The sequence below is a fragment of the Choristoneura fumiferana genome, chromosome 9 (assembly GCF_025370935.1).
Source record: "Choristoneura fumiferana chromosome 9, NRCan_CFum_1, whole genome shotgun sequence".
Taxonomy (NCBI): domain Eukaryota; kingdom Metazoa; phylum Arthropoda; class Insecta; order Lepidoptera; family Tortricidae; genus Choristoneura; species Choristoneura fumiferana.
In genome coordinates, this window is record NC_133480.1 from 2,290,510 (window position 1) to 2,311,910 (window position 21,401).

Here is a 21,401-nt window from a genome sequence, read left to right on the forward strand (position 1 = left end):
TTAATATTTAAGGGGGGCTCCCTTACAACAAACGTGTTTTTTTTGCCGTTTTTTGCTAATGCCTAATGAATGATACAACGATGATGATGATGATATGGAATCCTTCGTGCGCGTGGCTGACTCGCACTTGGCTGGTTTTTAGGGTTCCGTGCCTCGAAAGGAAAAAACCGAACCCTTATAGGATCACTTTGCTGTCCGTCCGTCCGTCTGTCAAGACTCTTTTTCAAGGAACGCGTGGTATCAAGCTGAAATTTATAAATATCAAATACTCAGGTTTACTGTCCCTTGGAGCTGTGAAAAAATCAAACTTCTAAGCCAACGCAATCAAAAGATACAGCCGTTTGTGCCGCAAATTTCCGCAAGGGAATCAAAACCTACAGGGTACCTACTTACTTCCAGTGAACTCAGAATCTTGAAATTTGGTACGCAGCAACGTCTTATAGCACAGATAAAGGAAAAATTGCGACAACTGTAAATTTTTAGTTACATCATATAAAAAAAATATTTAGGTATACGGAACCCTCGGTGCGTGAGTCCGGCTCGCACTTACCGGTTTTTTATATTAGCGTCAGCAAGACTACAAGATATTATGAAGTTCGAATTTTGCACTTCGTAGTAATGGCTCAGAATAACTAATAGTACTTACTACCGTAATGGTAATGGGCCTGGCCCTGTAGTTATTACCATGTGCAAAATTCGAACTCGAGCTACAAGTTCGCGAATTTACGTTTATCTGGCATTTTAAGAGCAGAGTTTACGAGTATAAGTACGTTTTTGTATCGATTCTTTTAACTTATACTCGCAGTTTCGCTCGCTATTTTTAAACACTAGTTCTGGCAACCCAGTTGATTTGAAAACAAGGGATTTTAATAAATTCCTATGGGAATTCCCTAGTGATCATCATTTACGTCGCATGAAGAACACCTGTGCAGAATGTCAGACAGACCCAATTATTCACGCAAGCAAACCCGAGGGTAAATGCTAGTAAAAAAAAACTGTGTGAGAGGCGATGCCTAAAACCTCTGTCCCTTTCGCGAAGTAGTCATGCTAGCGATAAAACTCGAAAGCTACGTCGGAACAAATGGAAGTTGACTGCAAGACTGCAAAATAACTAGTACAATTGAAGGTCATAGCGCATCTTGGCTCATAAAATTTATATCTTGTCTGTGGTCAGCGTCTCCGCATAGGGCCATGGATGCGTGCTGAATGTAATGGCCCATCGTCAGAAAAAAAGATCGATATGTAAGCTAAATTGGCGGGAAAAAAGAACGGCCATTTTTTATGTGGAGATATCGTGATAATAATAGTCATAAATATCCCCTTTGGTTTGCTTTTAATTGCTTGTAAAATATAAAAAAGCTCATGGAGAAGTAATTTTATGTGTAATTTTACACTGCGCTGTTACTGTTAGTCAATGTCTTGTTTTCTTGACAAAGAGGATTTATTTTTACTTCTATTCATTTATTTAATAATAATCCTACCAATACAAAAAAAGATTTTGTAATTCGGTGTCGAGACCCTAGGTCCGTGGGGTCCTAGCGCTTTTAAATTTTTTAAAAGAAATTTCGAAAAGATTAGGAGACGTCACGTGACCGAAGAGCTGGCAGCTTCCTCGGACGAAGAATTAGCCTAGCTATTCAAAGAGGAAACGCTGCCAGCATCTTCGGGACCTTGCCTAAGGGGTACCTTTTATGTAATTTGTTTTAGTTTTAGTTTCATTTTTATTTTATGTAGGTATAAGTTTGTTAAGTATAGGACTGTTTTTAATTGAATACATTTATACTATAACTAAATATATTGTTTATAGGTAGGTAGGCAGGTATCTATTGTTTTTTCATGTGTTCACGAAACTATTAAAAAAACAGACAAATATAAAAAAAAAACTTTTCTCATTGGTCGTTGAATATTCATGACCTAACTTCATACGAAAACATAAAACAAAAACCGGCCAAGAGCGTGTCGGACACACCCGAAATAGGGTTCCGTAGCCATTACGAAAAAAATAAGTAGGTAATATTTTTCTAAGGATTTCGTATTTTGTACGGAATATTCCAATTTAAGTTTAGGTATATTTTATACCTTAGGCTGCTATTTTCTTTTAAACTACTTAACTTAACCGTTATAGTTTTCCTTGCAAGTTTGATATACTTATTACCATCCAAAGTTGAATATTTTGCAAACAAATCACTGAATCGAAAAATCGTTTTAGCAAGCCCCTATAATGATTTTAAAAGACCTATCCAACGATACCCACACTACAAGATGATGGATGGATGAGAAAAAAATACGTTTTACGTCTATGGGAGGTACCGTAAAAAAATTTTTTTTTGAATTTTTTATTGTACCATTTTGTCCGCATAAGTAGTTACCATATCTATATATATATTCGTGCAAAATTACAAATTGCTTGGCATTGATAGTCCCTGAGCAAAGCCGCGGACGGACAGACAGACATGGCGAAACTATAAGAGTTCAGTTTTGCCATTTTGGCTACGGAACCCTAAAAAAAAACTAAAACTAAAAACGTAGACCCCTTAATAAAGGTTCCGAAGATGCTGGCGTTCCCCCTTTGAATCTAAGCTATTTAATTCTTTATCTGAGGAAGCTGCCACTGCCAGCTCTTCGGTCCCCTGAGACGTCTACTAACCTCTTCGATATTTTCTTTGTAAATTTCTTAGCGCTAGAACCCTACGGACCAAGGGTCCTATCCTATCACCGAAGGGGACAAAGTCGTATTCGGTGCTTAATTTTTTTTTTTGATTCGACTGGATAGCAAACGAGCAAGTGGGTCTCCTGATGGTAAGAGATCACCACCGCCCATAGACACCTGCAACACCAGGGGTATTGCAGATGCGTGGCCAACCAAGAGGCCTAAGATGGGATACCTCAAGTGCCAGTAATTTCACCGGCTGTCTTACTCTCCACGCCGACACAACAGTGCAAGCACTGCTGCTTCACGGCAAGATTAGCGAGCAAGATGGTGGTAGCAATCCGGGCGGACCTTGCACAAGGTCCTAGCACCTGTTAAATTACAGTGAATCATTAAAAACTGACATCATTAACAATAGGTTGTTAAGAATTTACCAGTTATACATTTTAATTAGGTAATTTGTTTAGGTATGTTAAAATAATGTTCCACAGTTGTCCCGGTCGCTCTTTGGGGAAAACCGTATCTTATTGCGGTCGCACATGTGCGTTGTTATTTTCCGGCCAGCCGGGCTCATTAAGTAGTTTACATGAAACTTTACCTCTTATTATTTTGAGTTATCCATTTAATGTTATGGTTTACTTGTTCTTATTGTTAAATTGCCGTTATAGTTATTGCATTCCCGTGACTTAATTATTAATAGTTTATAAGCTTTTATTTAACTTTACCTCGTGTAGGTAATTGCTTGCTAATCTTGCAAGTTAATATTGATCCACTTCCAGTGGTCGGATTAAGCACAGTCAACAAATAAACTTCTATTAATAAAAAGGAAATATTTAACAAAAAAGTACCTACCATTTTTTTTTATTACTCTGTTGCGTTTTTACTTTTGATAAGTACGGCTGGAGATCAAAAAGTTGGGATTGTTAGCCGTGGTTTGCAACTTCGGGTCAGGCGTTTGTGTAGTTAACTTCCAATTAATCATCATCACCATCAGTTGGAAGACGTCCAGTCGTCCACTGTTAAACAAAGGCCTTTTCATTATAGAACGCTACAATGAACGACAACTCGCCACTGTCATCCAGTTGCCTACAGCTCTCGCGATGTATACAGTCCACCGAGTGGGAAATTCTTATTAAATAAACTAATTTCTAATTTTCTTTGGCACCAAGTGCTACAAGGTATAAGATTGGATACGTTCGGATACTTGTACCAAGTTGATATTGAATTTTAATATAATTTTTGTAGGAACTGACTACTAGTCTAATTTTTGGGTATAATTTAATAAATAGTAATTACAAGTTCGATCGTTAACACTTCTTATTATTATTGTTATTGCGTGACTTGTAGATTATCAATGGTGCGTGTGAAGTTCCCAATCCGCACTGGGCCCGCGTGGGAACTATGGCCCAAGCCCTCTTGTTCTGAGAGGAGGCCTGTGCCCAGCAGTGGGACGTATATAGGCTGGGATGATGATGATGATGAGATTATCCTTATTACTATTAACATATTTTTTTTTATTTTGCATTTTTTTTGTTTGTTTGACATTGGCATAGTATTTTAAATGTAGAAATAATTGTAGTGACTTGGGTTTTCACCTGTAATGTTACACTTTTTTAATACTTATTATAAAAAAAAAAAAATTGAAACTGGAAACGTCATTTGGGCATGTTACTTTACAGGCTGTTGGTACACTTAAACTAGATATCTAATTACTTAATTTATTGAATCAGGCGTTACTTTGCGGAGGTCCATATCAATGAACTAAAAGAATTTCTTTTCTTTGCTCATTCGCGACCTTATATGATAGTTAAGCATGCAAAATATGCGTGTTCATGCAGTTCCTCCACCTCCACACTGTAAGACACACAAATCACACAAACCCATCTATCAGCACCCACCACCACACTACACTGACGCGTTTCGAACTCAACCAGAGCTCGTCTTCAGAGAACACTAACCGTACACAGCAGTAGCATTACCAGATGTTACAGGAACTGCATGAACACGCATATTTTGCATGCTTAACTATCATAAGGTCGCGGCGCGGGTGAGCAAAAAAATTATTTTGGTTCATAGGATATCTAATGTCATTCGGAATATGAAACAAAATAATGATTTTCGTTCTCATTTGAATCTTCAGTACCACTACCATGAGCTTACAGTGACCGTACTCGATAGCGACGGCGTAAATTATTTGTATGGAGAATTGTACAGCGGCTCTACAAATAATTTACGCCGTCGCTATCGAGTATGGTCACTGTAAACTCATGGTAGTGGTACAGAACCCTTAGTGTAAGTTTTCGGTTACAAAATACGTCTCGATCGCGTTCGCGTTAAAATCTCAATTTGTATGGAAACACAAACATCGCAAACGTTCCGCTAGAGGCGCTCCGCGAACGCGATCGAGACGTATTTTGTAACCGAAAACTTACACTAAGGGCACAGGAAAATTAAGAAAACCGACGAGTCGTAGCGGATTACTCGCAGTAGTTTCCTTCCTTAGTTCCTTTCTTTTCAAACTAATAAGTAATTCTCCTTTTCTGTATTGCCAAAGGAACTACTGCAAAAATCCTCCCGAGCGACATTAACATTCTGGTTGTACTGTTGCTAAATACCTCCGTAAAGAGCTTCTTAAAATAACGATTTTCCTAGCAGCATTCGATCGATATTCAACTCGCAACAACTAGTCCGCTAGACGATAAGGTGGCTGCCAAAACTTCATGTCTAGTAAGCTATTGACTTTATAGATTAAGTTCCCGTTGCAGCTAAGCAAAAGCAGACGTTACTCAGCTTCATAAATCTACCTGTCCTTTTCTTGCTATCTCAGAATGAAAGAGACGGTTAACAACCAAGTAGAAATACTATAATGCCGCCCTGGATAAGAGCCAAAGTGTACCAAACGGTACCGCTCAAAGTACTTATTGCAGTACGGTCAAGTTTAAACAGATGTAGGGTATACGAGTGGTAAGTTCGTTTAAGGCACTCAGTAGAACACTGTCGCAGGGAGCCTTTTTATAAGTGCAGGAAAAGCTGACTGCAACAGTTATCTACCGAATGTCACATACGAAGTTTTCAAGTAGGTATAGATTACTTAATTATGGCTAGTTAACAGAGAGTTATTTATTTTGTGATGATTCACGAACGTGACGATAAGGTTTACTACTACCGCAGGGGTTATCGTTAAAATGATTCTAGCGTACAATCACCAGCACCAATATCTGATAATAAAGCGTGCATAAATAGCTGTGTGGATAAATATACGATTCTTTGTCTAGGGCCAGTAGGACGTGACAGATATTTCTGCACGCTCCGCTGAGGCAGATATTAATGCAGGCGACTGTACAAAGCAAACTGCGTGCACCCGCAAAGTAGTTCCAATTAATAACTTCGGTTTCAACGCAGGTAATTAAGAGTTACAGGAACTGGAAAGAAATTTAAATTATCGGGCAATATCAGCCACACATTCATTTAACAAAGGACTTACGCCTTCAAGCGATGGATTCCGAGTTGCGATGCATTTCAAGTCCTTAAAATAATTAATTTAATCGAGTTAATAAAACTAGCCAAATGTATAATAGTACCAAAGAAAAAAGGTTTATATTTAATAAACGGTTATTCCGATGACATTCTTCAACTTAATAATTCTCAATGTTCTTGAAAATAAAAGTCATGACTAACTGAACTAATCGACTAACTGAACTAATTTTAACTATCTGAACTAATTGACTAACTGAACTAATTGACTACCTACCTGAACTGATTAACTTACTCGTGCTGCCGATTAACGCCCAGTCTCTTAAAGCCTATTTTTAAAAAAGTTTGTAGATGTTGTTTTTTTTGTATGTTGGTGGTGGTTTAAAGTAATTGTTAAAAAGTGTTGAAAAGTTAGGCTTAGATTTAAAAAGCTACAATTAAAGTCTCCCTTTGGGATTTAGACAAGGGATAAGAACAGAATTTGCAAAATTCCCATAAGAAGAAGTTGTAACACGTGTAACGTAGGCGCAGACGCAGACGCATGTAGGTGAGCGAATAAAACGGTAATGAACAGAAATTATGCCATTCGATACACTATTTTTTTTATCACAGAAATATACTGTAATTCGGTTTACTGTGACATGACTGACATTGAGTCATACTTCTTATGTTATAATAAGCAATGTACCTAACGTTTACGCGAGTACGTTAGAAAAGCTATTAACGAGGCAGTACGTATAGTTTACTTTAGTACAGGCAGCATTCTTATCGGTCTCTACGGCATTTTTGTGCGCTGTACGATGTCGCAATAAAACGATCGTACGAGGGCTATTCTGAATTATTTATTTTAACAATTATTATTATTTATTTATTTTAATAAATTACTTACTTGATAGTGATACCTAATTAAATTTTAAGCCGTGATGGCCTAGTGTTTTGACCTATGACCTCTCAAGCAGAGGATCGTGGGTTCAAACCCCAGTTCACACTTCTGAGTTTTTTAAAATTCATGTGCAAATAAATTACATTTGAAATTTAAAAAATTAAAAATTAAAAATGTATTTATTAAAATTACTATTTGTACAACTAATACGGTTAGAGACCTCCTAGTAGGTATTCAAGATACCTAAATTTACCACGAGCTTTACGATGAAGGAAAAACATCGTAAGGAAACCTGTAGAACCAGCGAAGCAATTTAATGGTGTGTGTGAAGTTCCCAATCCGCACAGGGCTCGCGTAGGAACTACGGCTCAAGCCCTTTCATTCTGAGAGGAGGCCTGTGCCCATCGCAGTGCAGTGGGACGTATATTGGCTGGGATGATGATGAATTAATTTAAAATAAATAATTACCAGTTTTCATTTAGTCACTTAATTTTTATTTTTTTATCTTAATATTTTTGTGCAATTTCATCTTTGTTATTTAATGTAGCTTAGCTATTCAGAAAGGGAACGCTGGCCTGCATGTTCGGAAACTTGCCAAAGGGGACTTTCTTTTATCTAAATAATTTGATTCAGTTTTAGTTATTTTTTTATAGGTATTTAAGTTTAGGATAATTAAATAAATAATTCTATTTTAAGTCTGTAGTTAGGTAATTAAATTCTGATGTTCATAATTACCAATAAAAGGTATATTAGGTACAATAAAATTAAATTAGCTAAAACTATAATAAATCAAAAATGGACCCTGCAGCATGGTACCAAAGATGCTGGCAGCATTTCCCCGCTGGATCGCAAGACTGATACAAGATTTTGTTTAACTTGTCCTATTGTTGTTGTTGTTAGGCCAAATCTTGCAAGTTAATTTTGACGCACTTCCATATGTCGGATTTTTAACAAAAACTTAGTATATTACTTATTGTAAGGCTGCGATTCACCCAACCGTAGCCGTCCCAGTGGGTAATAAATAATTACAATGGCTGACTAATTACAGCAGCGATGGCAGGAAATGCCCGATGCATTGATAACATTTTCGGTGCCAAGATCCAAGGTCGGTCGTTCAGTGCACGGCGCATGGCTTATGTAATACCTTGTAATGATTGTTTTGATTCATCATCATTATCCGGCTTACATCCATTGCCTACTCTCAGAATGAGAGCTTACTACATTTGGATTGAATACCTACCTTCTTACTAAATATATAAAAAAACCTATTATGGGATATTTTGACACCAATTGACCCCAAACTAAGTAAAGCTTGTACTATGGGTACCTATTAGGCACAGGATAAACATACTTATATAAATAGATACCTTCATACTTACCTATACACCTAAGACTTGACTACTAACATTCGTATTAATCACACAAATATCTTCCTGACCGGGGATCGAACCCGGTATCTCTCAAGCTTTACAGTCGGGTTCTCTAACCTATCAGGTCGTCAAAATTAAAACAGATTAAACCATTTTAAAGGTATTGACGCTATAAAAATATAAAGACTTTTTCTCTACCGTGATAAAAGAAGTTCAACCGTGATAGTTAATAAGATAACACTAAAAGGTTTTTGCTTAAAGACATCACTTGCTAAGGCAAGAAAATACGTACATACTTAAATAAAACGTATTTTATCATTAGTGTAAAAATAAACTTAGCTTCTACGAAAACCTTAAAAACCACCTTACTTTGCGGTGTGTTTCCTAGACCAAAAATTAAGCAGAAACTGTTAAATACAAGTAAAAAACATTCTTTCTGAAACTTCATTTCCTTTAATTAGCAATTAATGTATAAATTAATTACTTTTAACATCGATTACCGTCGATAACAACTAAACAGCAATTTCCCACGCCCCACCATTCCCAAAGTCTCGCGTGGTCATTCAGCCACAGTGTCTTTACCGTTGCCCGCGAAAAAACGCGTCCGTCCGATTTAAAAAGTTTTCGTTTATTTTTAAATTGCGCAGATTATAAATAGTGGATGCGCGGCGGGCACGGCGCTGTTCCAGTCCCGACACGGAGCCATGTACCGGTTAGTGCATTTCTTTTTGTTGCATGCATCCGAACGCAAGCCTACGGCTGTTTGGCGGGAAAACTACCGCTGTTAAAGTCTTGATCATTGTCTCAATATTATTTTTTCTATACAATATTTTTTTGCTGTCGTCAGGTATACGGGTGTCCAGTAAAGTGTCAATTAGTAAATCCAAATTATTTTGCCCCAGTAGATCCCATTGCCGTTTGCCGGTTAACCCTAACGCAAGGGTTAATGTGTCATGCGTTATTACAATAAGGGTCAAATGTTACAAACATTGTCTTTGTTGTAGACTTGTATTATTCTTCCGTGTCTACAACAACCACGGGTGGTTGTAGATATGAAACATTAACCTTACCTACAGAATGCAAAAAATATTGCCTGTAACTTATAATGTAAGTATACCTAAGTATGTAATTTTCAAGGCAGGATCAGGGATTGATTACAAAAAGTAGGCTAAGTAAATGCTTTATTTTGTTCGTGTCTTGTCATTATTTTGTGGGTACCGGGGCGACCGAGCTTCGTTCAGACTAAAACTCGAAAATACACGTTTTTCCAGAGATAAGTTTTTCAAATTAAATTGATTCTTCGTTCCTAAAAACCACCACTTAGCAAATTTCAATGTTTCGACCCGTTTCCGAGTGCTCCGAAATAAATAAATAGAAAGTGTTAATTATATACCTAGGTACTGAAAACCTCAGAGACACCCATACTGTTTATTATTTTAACTAACTAGGTTATTGTAAGTATTTATTTTCAAATAGATAATTAATAATTTCAAAAATATTGTATGCACTGAAACAATTACTTTGCTCACCCGCGACCTTATAATAGCTACGTTTATGCAAGAAATGTGTGTTCATGCAGTTCTCCGCCTCCACACTCTAAGAACACACACAAATCACACATACCCATCTATCACCACCACCACACTACACTGACGCGTTTCGAACTCAACCAGCTCATCTTCAGAGCAACACAACCGTTCACCATGCTACCAGATGTTAGAAAATATTGTATGTTTTGCTAAGTCAGTAATTGTGTTTGAATTCTCACTAATAATATTATAATTTGTACCTGTCAGTTACGCTTCATGTTTTTTAAAAGAAAATTAAAGTGAAGTGATAGAAAAATAGCCATTATTACCTAAATAATCGTCAAAATAGTATGAGACCTCCCTAAGCATTTAATTAACGTCTTCGTCACTTCGTTGCATTCGTAACTTTTTATAGACTGGGCACAGTTAAAAGGGATTTAAAAAGCACATAGGTACATATTTAATATGTATATAGTGTTATTAATAATAATATAATGAATTCATTTATTTCGGGCAACTTGGCCCATACAATAAATACCTAAGTACCTTATAGACTAAAATTTAATACATATAATCAATAATATTTAAAACTAATTTGGTGAATACACTGCGTTCAGGGTTCCATGTTATTTAATTAACTTATATTTGTACAAGTACCCATTAGATTTGGTACGAGACACGCACAAAGTAATTCTTTCAAGATATACAATAATAAAGAAGCAAGCTACTTAGCTATTGTATGGGTACAAATCCTTCCGGCTCCGTATTGTTGTAGCTGTCATTATTCACGCACAATGTTCACTTTTTCTTGACGATTGTTTTAGCTAATAAGGAATATAAAAACCTCGCGTTTAACCTAAAGAGTTTCGTTTAAACGTGGTTTAAACACAGAATCACTCAAATGATAATATAACTGATGTAAATTGCACCGCCTGCTATAAAATCTAAACCCGTTCACAAAGAGTGAAGATACCGTCATTATTTGCAAAAATAATAACAACAACAATATATTCAACTAGCTTTTGCCTGCGGCTTCGCCTGCGTGGAATTCGGTTATCGCGCGCTGTTCCCTCGGGAACTGTGCATTTTTCTGGGATAAAAAGTACCTAGCCTATGTCACTCTCTGGCCCAACTATCTCTATGCCAAAAATCACGTCGATCCGTCGCTCCGTTTCGACGTGAGAGACGGACAAACATACATACACACACACTTTCGCATTTATAATATTAGTATGGATATGGATAATGAGCACTCATGATATGAATGTCAAAAAAATCTACCATGTACCTACTGCTTACTATGTGTTGGTATTCGATAAAGAGATATTCGATATTGTAATTTTATTTTAACTCTACAAAGAGCTCTTGATTTGGTTGAGAAAATTTTAAATATAAGTTAACAAGTTTTAGACTGCTTGGAACTTAACCACCTTATTCGCAGAACAACTAAGTAATTATACCGCTGTATAATTAGTAAATTGTAATAATCGCACTAGGCCAACGACACCTACTTCCTTACACATTACAAGTTACGACCATAAATGCTATCTGGCCATCTGTCCGTCCACTCACAATGGACGAATGCAACTTTTCAGTTGCAATATGTTATTCCACTGCTTTCGGCCTTGTATTGTGCATTCTTGAAATATCAACCAAACTAAAATTATCAATTAAGTATTTAATAGACAATTTATTTGGCAGAACAGAAATGCACAGAGTTATAACACATATACAAAATTTTAAAAAAATACAACTACTATCTACTTACTATTTTCAAAACTTATACTAAATAGAAAATGTCTTCAAGGCTGCTGCTTTGGGGGGCCGTTCCTAGGAGGCTGGCAGCTGGCAGCATTACCTCTCTGGATAGCTAGGCTGATGCATTGTGCAAGGTAAGCACCAGCCCGCCGATCCCTTGAGGTATCTACCAGCCGAGAAGATAGCTGTCGGAAGAGCTGTTTTGCCTCTGGCCCCCAAGGCCCCAGAGTTTCTACACCAAAAGGTGTAAATATACAAGCCTCACCAAGGGCTGCGTATTTACGCCGTTTGTTGCTCTCAGCGGACGCCGCCGCTGCATTATTATAATTATACAAGTTTTCGGGATAAAAATATTCTACTAATGTCCCTCGCGGGCCGGGGCTCAAACTATTTATTTATTTCATTTATTCATAATAAAGACTTACAGTATACACTAAAGCGTCTCTATTACTAGCTAAACTTACAAAACAGTTACATACTAGATTGATACATAACAAATAACTACATTAAACAGACATACACAAACATTTCCTTATTTTATTGAGAAGTGACTGCCAGTGGTCAGCGAATACATCAGCATCTGGGACCTGAGTCACCAATAAGTTGAGAAGCTCAATCGCCCTTGCGGTCGGCGAGTTTCTAGCGCGGCGCGTCCGGAACCCTTTAAAGGTAGCGAAGAGCCGACGGCGGCGGCGTACCCCTGTGCGACCATATTGTTCAGGCACAAATAATTGAAGAAGCGCGAACACAGACGGGTTGTCGAATCTATTTCGTAGGAGAACAAACTATTTCCATATAAAGCTTCATCTAATCGGTGAAGAGGTAACAGGACACACAAAGAGACAAAGTGGCCTCATTCATAATATTAGGGCGTTTTAGGAACCGCATTTTAGGAACGTGCGTCTGTAGACGGCGAGTTTTTCATTTCATAGTACTACAGCCATACGCAGCAATATACACAACATACACAATCAATACAAAAGCGCGTCAACGGCGCGTTTAAAACACTGTGGGGGGATATGCCTTTGACGTTTATTCCTACTTTGTATGTTACCGAATATATATTGCCGAATAAACAGTTACTTTCTGGAGCTACACAGGGAGCTCAGCAATAGGCAACCCTCGCGCCGGCAGCTTTCTCGCGCAAAGAATCTCAATCGCAGTTCAACGCGGGAATGCTGCCTGCGTGATGGGCACCATGCCAAGAGGCCCACCTCTCTTTTTTAATTAAAGTTTTAGTTTTAGTTATTTTAATTTAATAGTAGTTTTAGTCCTATGGATATTTTGTATTTTCTTAATAAATCTCTTTTCTTTACTTTCTCACTTTTTTTTTCTTTGAATTTTTTAAGTACTTAAAGCATGCTATGGTAGAGCTGCAGGGTCAATGCTGCCAGTAACCTCGTAAACAATATTTTAACTAATCGAACTAAATTAGACAATAATACAACTTAAGTTACATGTTAAACTAGTGTTAAACACAAAGCAAAACATATTGTACTCATAACGTGAAGTGCGACGGCCTTTTGTATTACTTAAGTATACAAATATCTTGTTTTGGTTGATTTAAATATTTTATGTATGTTAAGGTTCTTAGGGTTCCGGAGCCAAAATGGCAAAAACGGAACCCTTATAGTTTCGCCATGTCTGTCTGTCTTTCTGTCTGTCCGTCCGCGGCTTTGCTCAGGGACTATCAATGCTAGAAAGCTGTAATTTTGCACGGATATATATGTAAACTATGCCGACAAAATGGTACAATAAAAAATTAAAAAAATTTTTTTTAGGGTACCGCCCATAGACGTAAAGTAGGGGTGGTTTTTTTTCTCATTCAACCCTATAGTGTGGGGTATCGTTGGATAGGTCTTAATTAGGGGTTTGCTAAGACGATTTTTCGATTAATGTGCAAATTTTCATGAAAATCGAGCGTCCCCCCCCCCCTTCTAAAATCTAAACCGGTAGGTGGATAAATTTGAAAAAAATCAGGTTGGTAGTAAGTATATCAAACTTTCAAGGAAAACTATAACGGCTAAGTTTGTTTGAGAATTATTATAGCAGTTTAAGAGTAAATAGCAGCCTAAGGTATAAAATATACCGAAACTATGAAAGATTCCGTATAAAATATACTACTTAATTTTTTCGTAATGGCTACGGAACCCTATTTCGGGCGTGTCCGACACGCTCTTGGCTGGTTTTTTAATAGATTGCGAGCGACAACCTAGAAGCTTTTAAAGAGGTGAAGAGTTGTTTATACCTAGTCTCTCTGAAGCGAAACTTTGAGAGCGTAACGGTAGCACAAATTTGGATGGAATTAGGGAGGCAGCTGGATTTCTGGAAAATCACTTAAGTACTCCCCAAGCCACTAAGTTTAGAGCTGGTTTTTATGTAAAGTTTTGTTAGATATCGTGCGCTTAGTTAAAAAAAATCCTGCATTCTAGTCTCGTTTGAGCCAAGTACCTAATAGCAGTTTTACACATTAAAAAAAAATTGGAAAAAGATAGCCTTAAATTTGCTGCTGATGGCGCTCAAGCAAAGTCACGGATAGTGAAGACCAATATGTATTTTTTAAATTCCGACGGGAATTTTCACGAAATCTCGGCATTCGATTTAAATGTCAGAACTAATAGGTATGTATTTAACGCGATAGCGGCGAATAAAAGCTAGTAGTAAAATGTTTTGAACGTAGGTTTTACAGATTTGAGGATAATACCGTACTGCAGATTGGGTAAATTTTCTGCACGTCGATTTATATTTTCGAGAACTAAGAGTGATTTAAGAATCACAAATTCATTAGCAAGACTTGTCTATTGTTTTTTCTTAGGCAGTTGGGTATAATCTACGCAGTTTCATATTTGACTTATAATAAGTTCCACATTACATAATTTACTAAGAATCCTTTACGCTATTTGGTGAGAACAAGTTATATAATAAGTTCAAACAATAATGATGGTTGCGTTGCGGGCACACAAAGCTGCAAAGGTCGGTCAGGGTCTGCTAATATTTGCTATACTGTGCTAGATTTTTATTACTTACACGCGTTCGGGTAAAATGCTTAGTATGTACATGTGTAGGTAAGCCACAGGTAGGCTAAGGGGGCTTCTATTAATTACAACAACAGGCCTTTATGGAGTTTGAACCAAACCTAACCCAATCGTTTAAAAGGACATTCCTTGAGACTAATCAAGCAATCAAGTGCAAGCGACCCTAGAAAACATTTCTTACCCTATCGTGGAATGCTCTCCGCGAACTTGTGATAAGTGATACCTTCGTGAACAGGTTTAAAAATAGACTAGACAAACACTTAAAAAAAAGACTAAAAACACAAGTGCAGTGATGTACATGCGTCAGCTCTAAGAGCTTAGTGTATTATTTCAATAATAATAATAATCTCACGTGGTAAAATATGACGTATTTTTTTTTCCAACAAACCAAGTAAAATTGTAAGAAAACTAGATTAAATTAATAAATTTAACACTTATTGAGGGGAGGCCCTTGCCCAGCAGTGGGACATATTATATAGGCAAAAAAAATTACATTGAAAAGTCTCACTAATTAATGAATGCCCCACTTAAAAAGATGGCGCTTCTCACAGAATATACAGGGTGATCAATCCAAATGGGTCAGTAGAGTAGGGAGAAATCAGAAACTATGAGAGATAGCGAAATCTGTTCTTAGGAACCATGGCTTCGATTTCAGATTTAATAAAAATGGCATTCAATTTTTTTTTATTTAACTCTCATACATAACCGGAAATCGAACCTGGTCCAAATCTCTGTAAAGTATGTTATAAATTCTGCTCATTTTTTCGTTGTTATTTTGGATTGTGTGGATCATAAGTGAAAGGAAATACATTTTACAAGCATTTTTTTAACTTGCAAGTGTGTATGAATGTATGTATTGTATAATGTATGTATGTATGTACGGGTCCAATCTTGCAAGTTGAATTTGACGCACTTCCAGTAGTCGAATTGACTTCAAATTTGGCATACTTATTTAGATCTGGTGACAATACAATATTCTGGTGGTGACATCCTCGTGGTTTGGCGTGGTTGGTTTGGTCTCCGCAGGACGGAACTCCTCAACGGTTAGTGAAATCGAGGAATAGACTTGAAATTTGGTATGAACCGTTTAATAATAACGAAAAAATGTGCAGAATTGATAAACATAGTTTACAGAGATTTTGACCAGGTTCGATTCCCGGTTATGTATGAAAGTTAGATCAAAAAATTTTAATGCCATTTTTATTAAATCTAAAATCGAAGCCATGGTTCCTAAGAACAGATTTCGCTATTTCTCATAGTTTCTGATTTCTCCCTCTGACCCATTTGGATTGATCACCTGTAACCTACTACAGTCTCTTAAAAATAATCTGGAATATTCCAGAATATGATTTGGCCAATAGGTAAGAAATAAAGAAAGATTTAACAAAATGTAGATGTAGCAAAAGATAGCAAGATGTAGGAAAAACTTGAGTTTAGGTACCCATTTAAAGCAAACTTTCGAGTAATTCATAAATCATTTTAATAAAAAAAAATCGTATCTGCTAGTAGACTTATTTTGCCTGAAAGGTGAACGACCGCTTAGTAACTGGCTATTACGTCTATCTGAGCATTTATTAGTTAAATTTATAGAATTTGTCACCTAATACTTGTTTTTGAAGTTCGTCGAACCAATAAATGATACAACGGCGGGTCATTTGCGTTAAAACGGTAATAATACTTCATAAATATTTATTGGTAACATTTATTTTTATACATATAATATACCTATAGAAGGTGCTAATTAAATAATTTAAAACCAGAAAGCAGTTTGCTCAGAATCGAGAGTAGGTATATTCGAGTACACTATGTTTTAAATCAGGTTGTGTGTCTCTGTTTTTAAATCCCTTTTTAACCGACTTCATTTATTGTGCCCAGTCGAAATGATACGAATGCATATGCCCATTAAATGTTTTGAAGTTGCATATAAGTATTTAATTTACTTAATTAGATAATATTATACTGGCCGTTTTGGTGTGAGTTACATTTCTCATAAAAACGGCAAATCACAAAATGACAAAAAATTACAAATTACGAGTGTAGAGTCAGAAATCGAATAGAATTATTGACTAAGCAAAACACACGAATATTTTTGAAATAATGAAGGTATTCGAAAAAGTGTTTGCATTTATTAATTTTTGGGGTGTCACAGGTTTTCAGTTATTTACTTAATTGACACCTTGTATATAACAAGCAATATTAATATAATGTAGACCTAAGTTTCTTCCGGGGCTATGTTTTTAGGTAGCTTGATTCTCATGTAGCAGGTGTCGTGTTTGGTTAATAAAATGAATAAGCTGTATAAAGTACATACCTACTTGATAATGCCATAGAACTATTAACTTATTATTTTCCCTGTTATTCAATTAAGTGACATTCCTATGTCATAACAAGGTAAACGCACGTCTAATTAGGCAGTTGGAATAACACGAAAATAATTTTATCTGCGTCGAAGTTAGTAATTAGTATTATGCGCAACGATGTCCACAAATATGTACCTACTTGGAAGGTAATTAATATACCTAACGGTAACGGTAAATTTAATAATAATTAAGTAAGAACTGTTATTGATTTATTGTATTAAAAATGGAAAATCATCCAAATGAATTTATTAATAATAATAAGTATTTTTAATTCGGATTCAGATTGAAATTAATATTGTCCAAAATTCTTTTCGTGCATTGCTTCTGACCACTCTCTCTCACGAAATTATTGTATTTCTATCTAAGATATAAAAATTTGGTAGGTCATTTTGTCTTTATCAGTGTGTACCTACTTAACTAATATTTTAACACACACACACACACACACACACACACAAAAATCACGCCTGTATCCCCAAATTGGTAGGTAGAGCACACGAAACGTTACCGCTTCGGAGCCACTTTTAGCAATTTTAGGTTTGCTCTACCTGCGTTCTTGTCCTCGGTGCATGGTGCACAAAGCCTTATAGCGAAAATATTAGATTCCATCCATTGGATCTGTGGAGGCTGCACACTGCTCCGAGGCCATGAACGTTTGGTCCATAACCTGTCCTGACACGGACCCGCCTGCCAATCCCTGCTCGCAGAGGCAATGGGACGAGCCGCTCTGTCAACTAGTACGGAAAAACCTTTTAGATACGTCAACTAGTTCGGCAGACCGTGCTCGTCTCCTTGCGACTGCGGAGTGGGAATCGGGTCTGTTGCTGCAGGCGCTACCTTCTCCAAACATAGGTACTTTTTTAGACAACACCACCTTTCGCCTGGCAGCTAGCTTACGTTTGGGGGCATCAATAAATCAGCCACATCGTTGTCAATGCGGCGCCATGGTGGACATACTGGGTCACCATGGCCTCTCATGTGTCCGGAGCGCTGGTAGGATCTCCCGCCACGCCAGTATTAACGACATCATCCGTCGGGCCCTTGTCAGTGCGAGAGTTCCGGCAGTCCTCGAGCCCAGCGGGCTGGCCAGGGACGACGGCAAGAGGCCTGACGGAATGTCGCTGGTGCCTTAGAGCATGGGTCGGCCACTAGTTTGGGATGCCACTTGCGTTAATACCCTAGCACCGTCCCATGTTCCAAGCACCAGCGTCACCGCTGGCGCTGCGGCATCTTCGGCTGAAAGCCTCAAACGCCGCAAAAATATGCCGCCCTGGGAACCAACTAAATGTTTGCGGCATTTGATGTTGAAACCTTGGGGCCTTGGGGGCCCAGTGCGCGTCGGCAGTATAAAGATTTGTCGACGCGCCTAATAGAGGCCTCGGGCGACCAGAGGGCTGGCCACTATTTCGCACAGCGTATAAGTATCGCTATACAACGAGGAAATACGGCCAGCCTTCTGGGCACCTTACCCATTGACGGCGATTTAGGCCAAATTTTCTATTTATAGTTTATTATGTTTTATTATGTTTGTTTTTAACAATAAATCATTTGTAGTTTTATTTAAACTAGTCAAAATGCCACATGTCCCATACAAAAAATACTACTCCTTCACGTTTTTTCGGAGACATAAACAAGACACCGAAAATTATTTTGACCCCCCCCCAAATTAATTTTGTCAAAATGTAATTTTGCTGAAATATATAAGTATATTTATTTATGTAGAGCCAATTTTCTATACATTTTTTTTCTAAGTCTACATAAATAGACAACATTACATTTTTGACAATATTAAAGATGAACAATTTTCCTTGTTGTTGTTGGGTCAAATTGTCATTTTACTGCTTGGACGTATAATTTCGAGCTGTCGATTTTCCATATTAACGGAAGTAATTTTTTTTGTGTATGTATACTAAAATCAAAATTAAATTCGACTGCTAAAGGGAAAAAGTCGTACTTTTTATAGAACTTATGAAAGTTTATATTTGGACCCTTGCTACCACCTTAAAGATGTGGTTTTAATAAAAGATGATATTTTCTGTGTTTTCTGTACTGCATACGTATTATGCGTTCAATAAAGTCATTGTATTTATGTATTGTACATTTTAATTCCAGAACGTTAATACTTTGCCTGGTGGCAGCCACCGCGGGGGCACCACAAGACGCCGCCATCACTTACGTCCAGCAACAGCCGCTGGTTGACGAGACCTTGCCATCACCATCTTATAGGTAGGCCTGACACAGCCTGACACACATTAGAAAAAAACATTAGAGCCCAGATCGTCAGTTTTACTTTTTAGGGTTCCGGAGCCAAAATGGCAAAAACGGAACCCTTATAGTTTCGCCATGTCTGTCTGTCTGTCTGTCCGTCCGCGGCTTTGCTCAGGGACTATCAATGCTAGAAAGCTGTAATTTTGCACGGATATATATATATGTAAACTATGCCGACAAAATGGTACAATGGTGCAATCAAAAAATAAGTCCCGTCGGTGGTATTTTGACTATATAATAATAATAATAATAATCCCAGCCTATATACGTCCCACTGCTGGGCACAGGCCTCCTCTCAGAATGAGAGGGCTTGGGCCGTAGTTCCCACGCGGGCCCAGTGCGGATTGGGAACTTCACACACACCATTTAATTGCTTCGCAGGTTTGTGCAGGTTTCCTCACGATGTTTTCCTTCACCGTAAAGCTCGTGGTAAATTTCAAATGTAATTTCGCACATGAATTCCGAAAAACTCAGAGGTGCGTGCCGGGGTTTGAACCCACGATCCTCTGCTTGAGAGGCCATAGGTCAAACCACTCGGCCACCACGGCTTTGCATTTTGACTATGGATAGGCGAAATGTTGGTTTCAACTCCTTGTTCGGTTAATTGACCATTTAATTAACCACAACGATGCGTCAGCGTTGTTTTTATTAATTCGTCAACTTAGTGTCGATTACTTAAATGTTACAGGTCCTCGAGAATCGAGAACATCCCTCTCACGTTCCCGAGATCAGCAGATAAAGAAATAGAAGAAGACATACTGGACTCGGACGTGTCGGACGACAGCGAGAGACGGAACGTGCGAGCAGAGCCGACTACAGACTCCACTGTCCCCGACATAGAAACAACCGAAGCTGTGACGGAAAAATACGAACCGAAAACGACCGTTTACGAAGTGAAAACGAAGGCACCGCCGAAGTTTTATTCCAAACTCAGCTATTTTGAGAAAGCTAAAGATTTAAATTCGGTTGTGACGAATTTGGTGGAGAGGCCGGGACGGAGGCGGTTCAGGTCGAGATGTAGGTGTGAGCGAATATCGAATTGTCCTAAGCTACAAATTACGGTGCCGAGGTGTCCTGAAGAACAATTTATGTGTTGTTTTTGAATTGAGATAATCAGTAAGAATGTTGGAAATATAAGCTGATAATTTAGGTTGTATATATTGCTAAGATCAGCCAATGAATGTTTTGTCATTGGATGCAGGTGTTTGTTCCAATGAAGGTTTCTGGGACAGCTGCGCTATTATCGTCAGGCCAGAGCCCTTATTGGCAATTTATTAACTAATGAAGTATTTACCGAGTCAAATAGACTTACTGAACTGCAATTCTATTTATAGATAGTTATTATAAATCAACTTTTTTGAATTTATTTATTTTTGTAGGAGTATTTAAATGTATGTGAACCCTTATTTTCGCTTAACAAAGGGCAGCTTTTTAATTTGTAATAGTAAATACTCATAACATTTTTCATCTCCCACCGACTACAGTTGAATAATATCAAACTCGAAAAAGTAGGCCATAGAGATTATGTTGAAGTTTAAATACAGATAGTCTGCAATCAAACTGCCACTGGTTTCCCATTGCAGTCCCTAAAACTGCGCACTGGCTGCAAATGCAGTTTAGGTACGAACAATTGCAGTTGGAACGTAGACCGCCCGTACTAACGCTAAGAACATTGTTAATTTATGAAATAAAATAAAATTCAGATAAAAATACTTTAATTTTTATTTCGGAATTAAATAGCAACACTAAAAAATATCTATCTAATTAGAATAACATATATCAACACTTACCTTTATCACATAGTAATTTACTTATATACTAGTATAGCTCTTAATATATTTTTATAGAAATGCTTATTATAGAATTTGAGTAGCTCGTGGTACAGATTTCGGTAATCTTCTTGAGCATTGGACGACTTGGGTGGGGGAAGAGGGGGTGTTAACTTTGTGTAACTAGGTACTTTACCAAAGAAAAACAAATGAAAAGAAAAAAACAGCAAAGAAGTGATAAATTTGCTATAAAATGCATTATCTGTACCGCGGTTTAGGTGGTCTATTAATAAACCTTAAAAGCG

General features: G+C 37.4%; 1 protein-coding gene across 1 annotated transcript; it reads left to right on the forward strand.

The window, feature by feature from the left end:
* The first annotated feature begins 8,938 nt into the window (after window positions 1–8,938).
* Window positions 8,939–21,039, forward strand: LOC141430956 (uncharacterized). The gene is made up of 3 exons (XM_074091859.1): window positions 8,939–9,089; window positions 19,172–19,285; window positions 20,016–21,039. The coding sequence occupies exons 1-3, from the start codon at window positions 9,082–9,084 to the stop codon at window positions 20,428–20,430; spliced, it is 537 nt and encodes a 178-aa protein (XP_073947960.1). The 5' UTR covers window positions 8,939–9,081; the 3' UTR covers window positions 20,431–21,039.
* The last annotated feature ends 362 nt before the right edge of the window (window positions 21,040–21,401 follow it).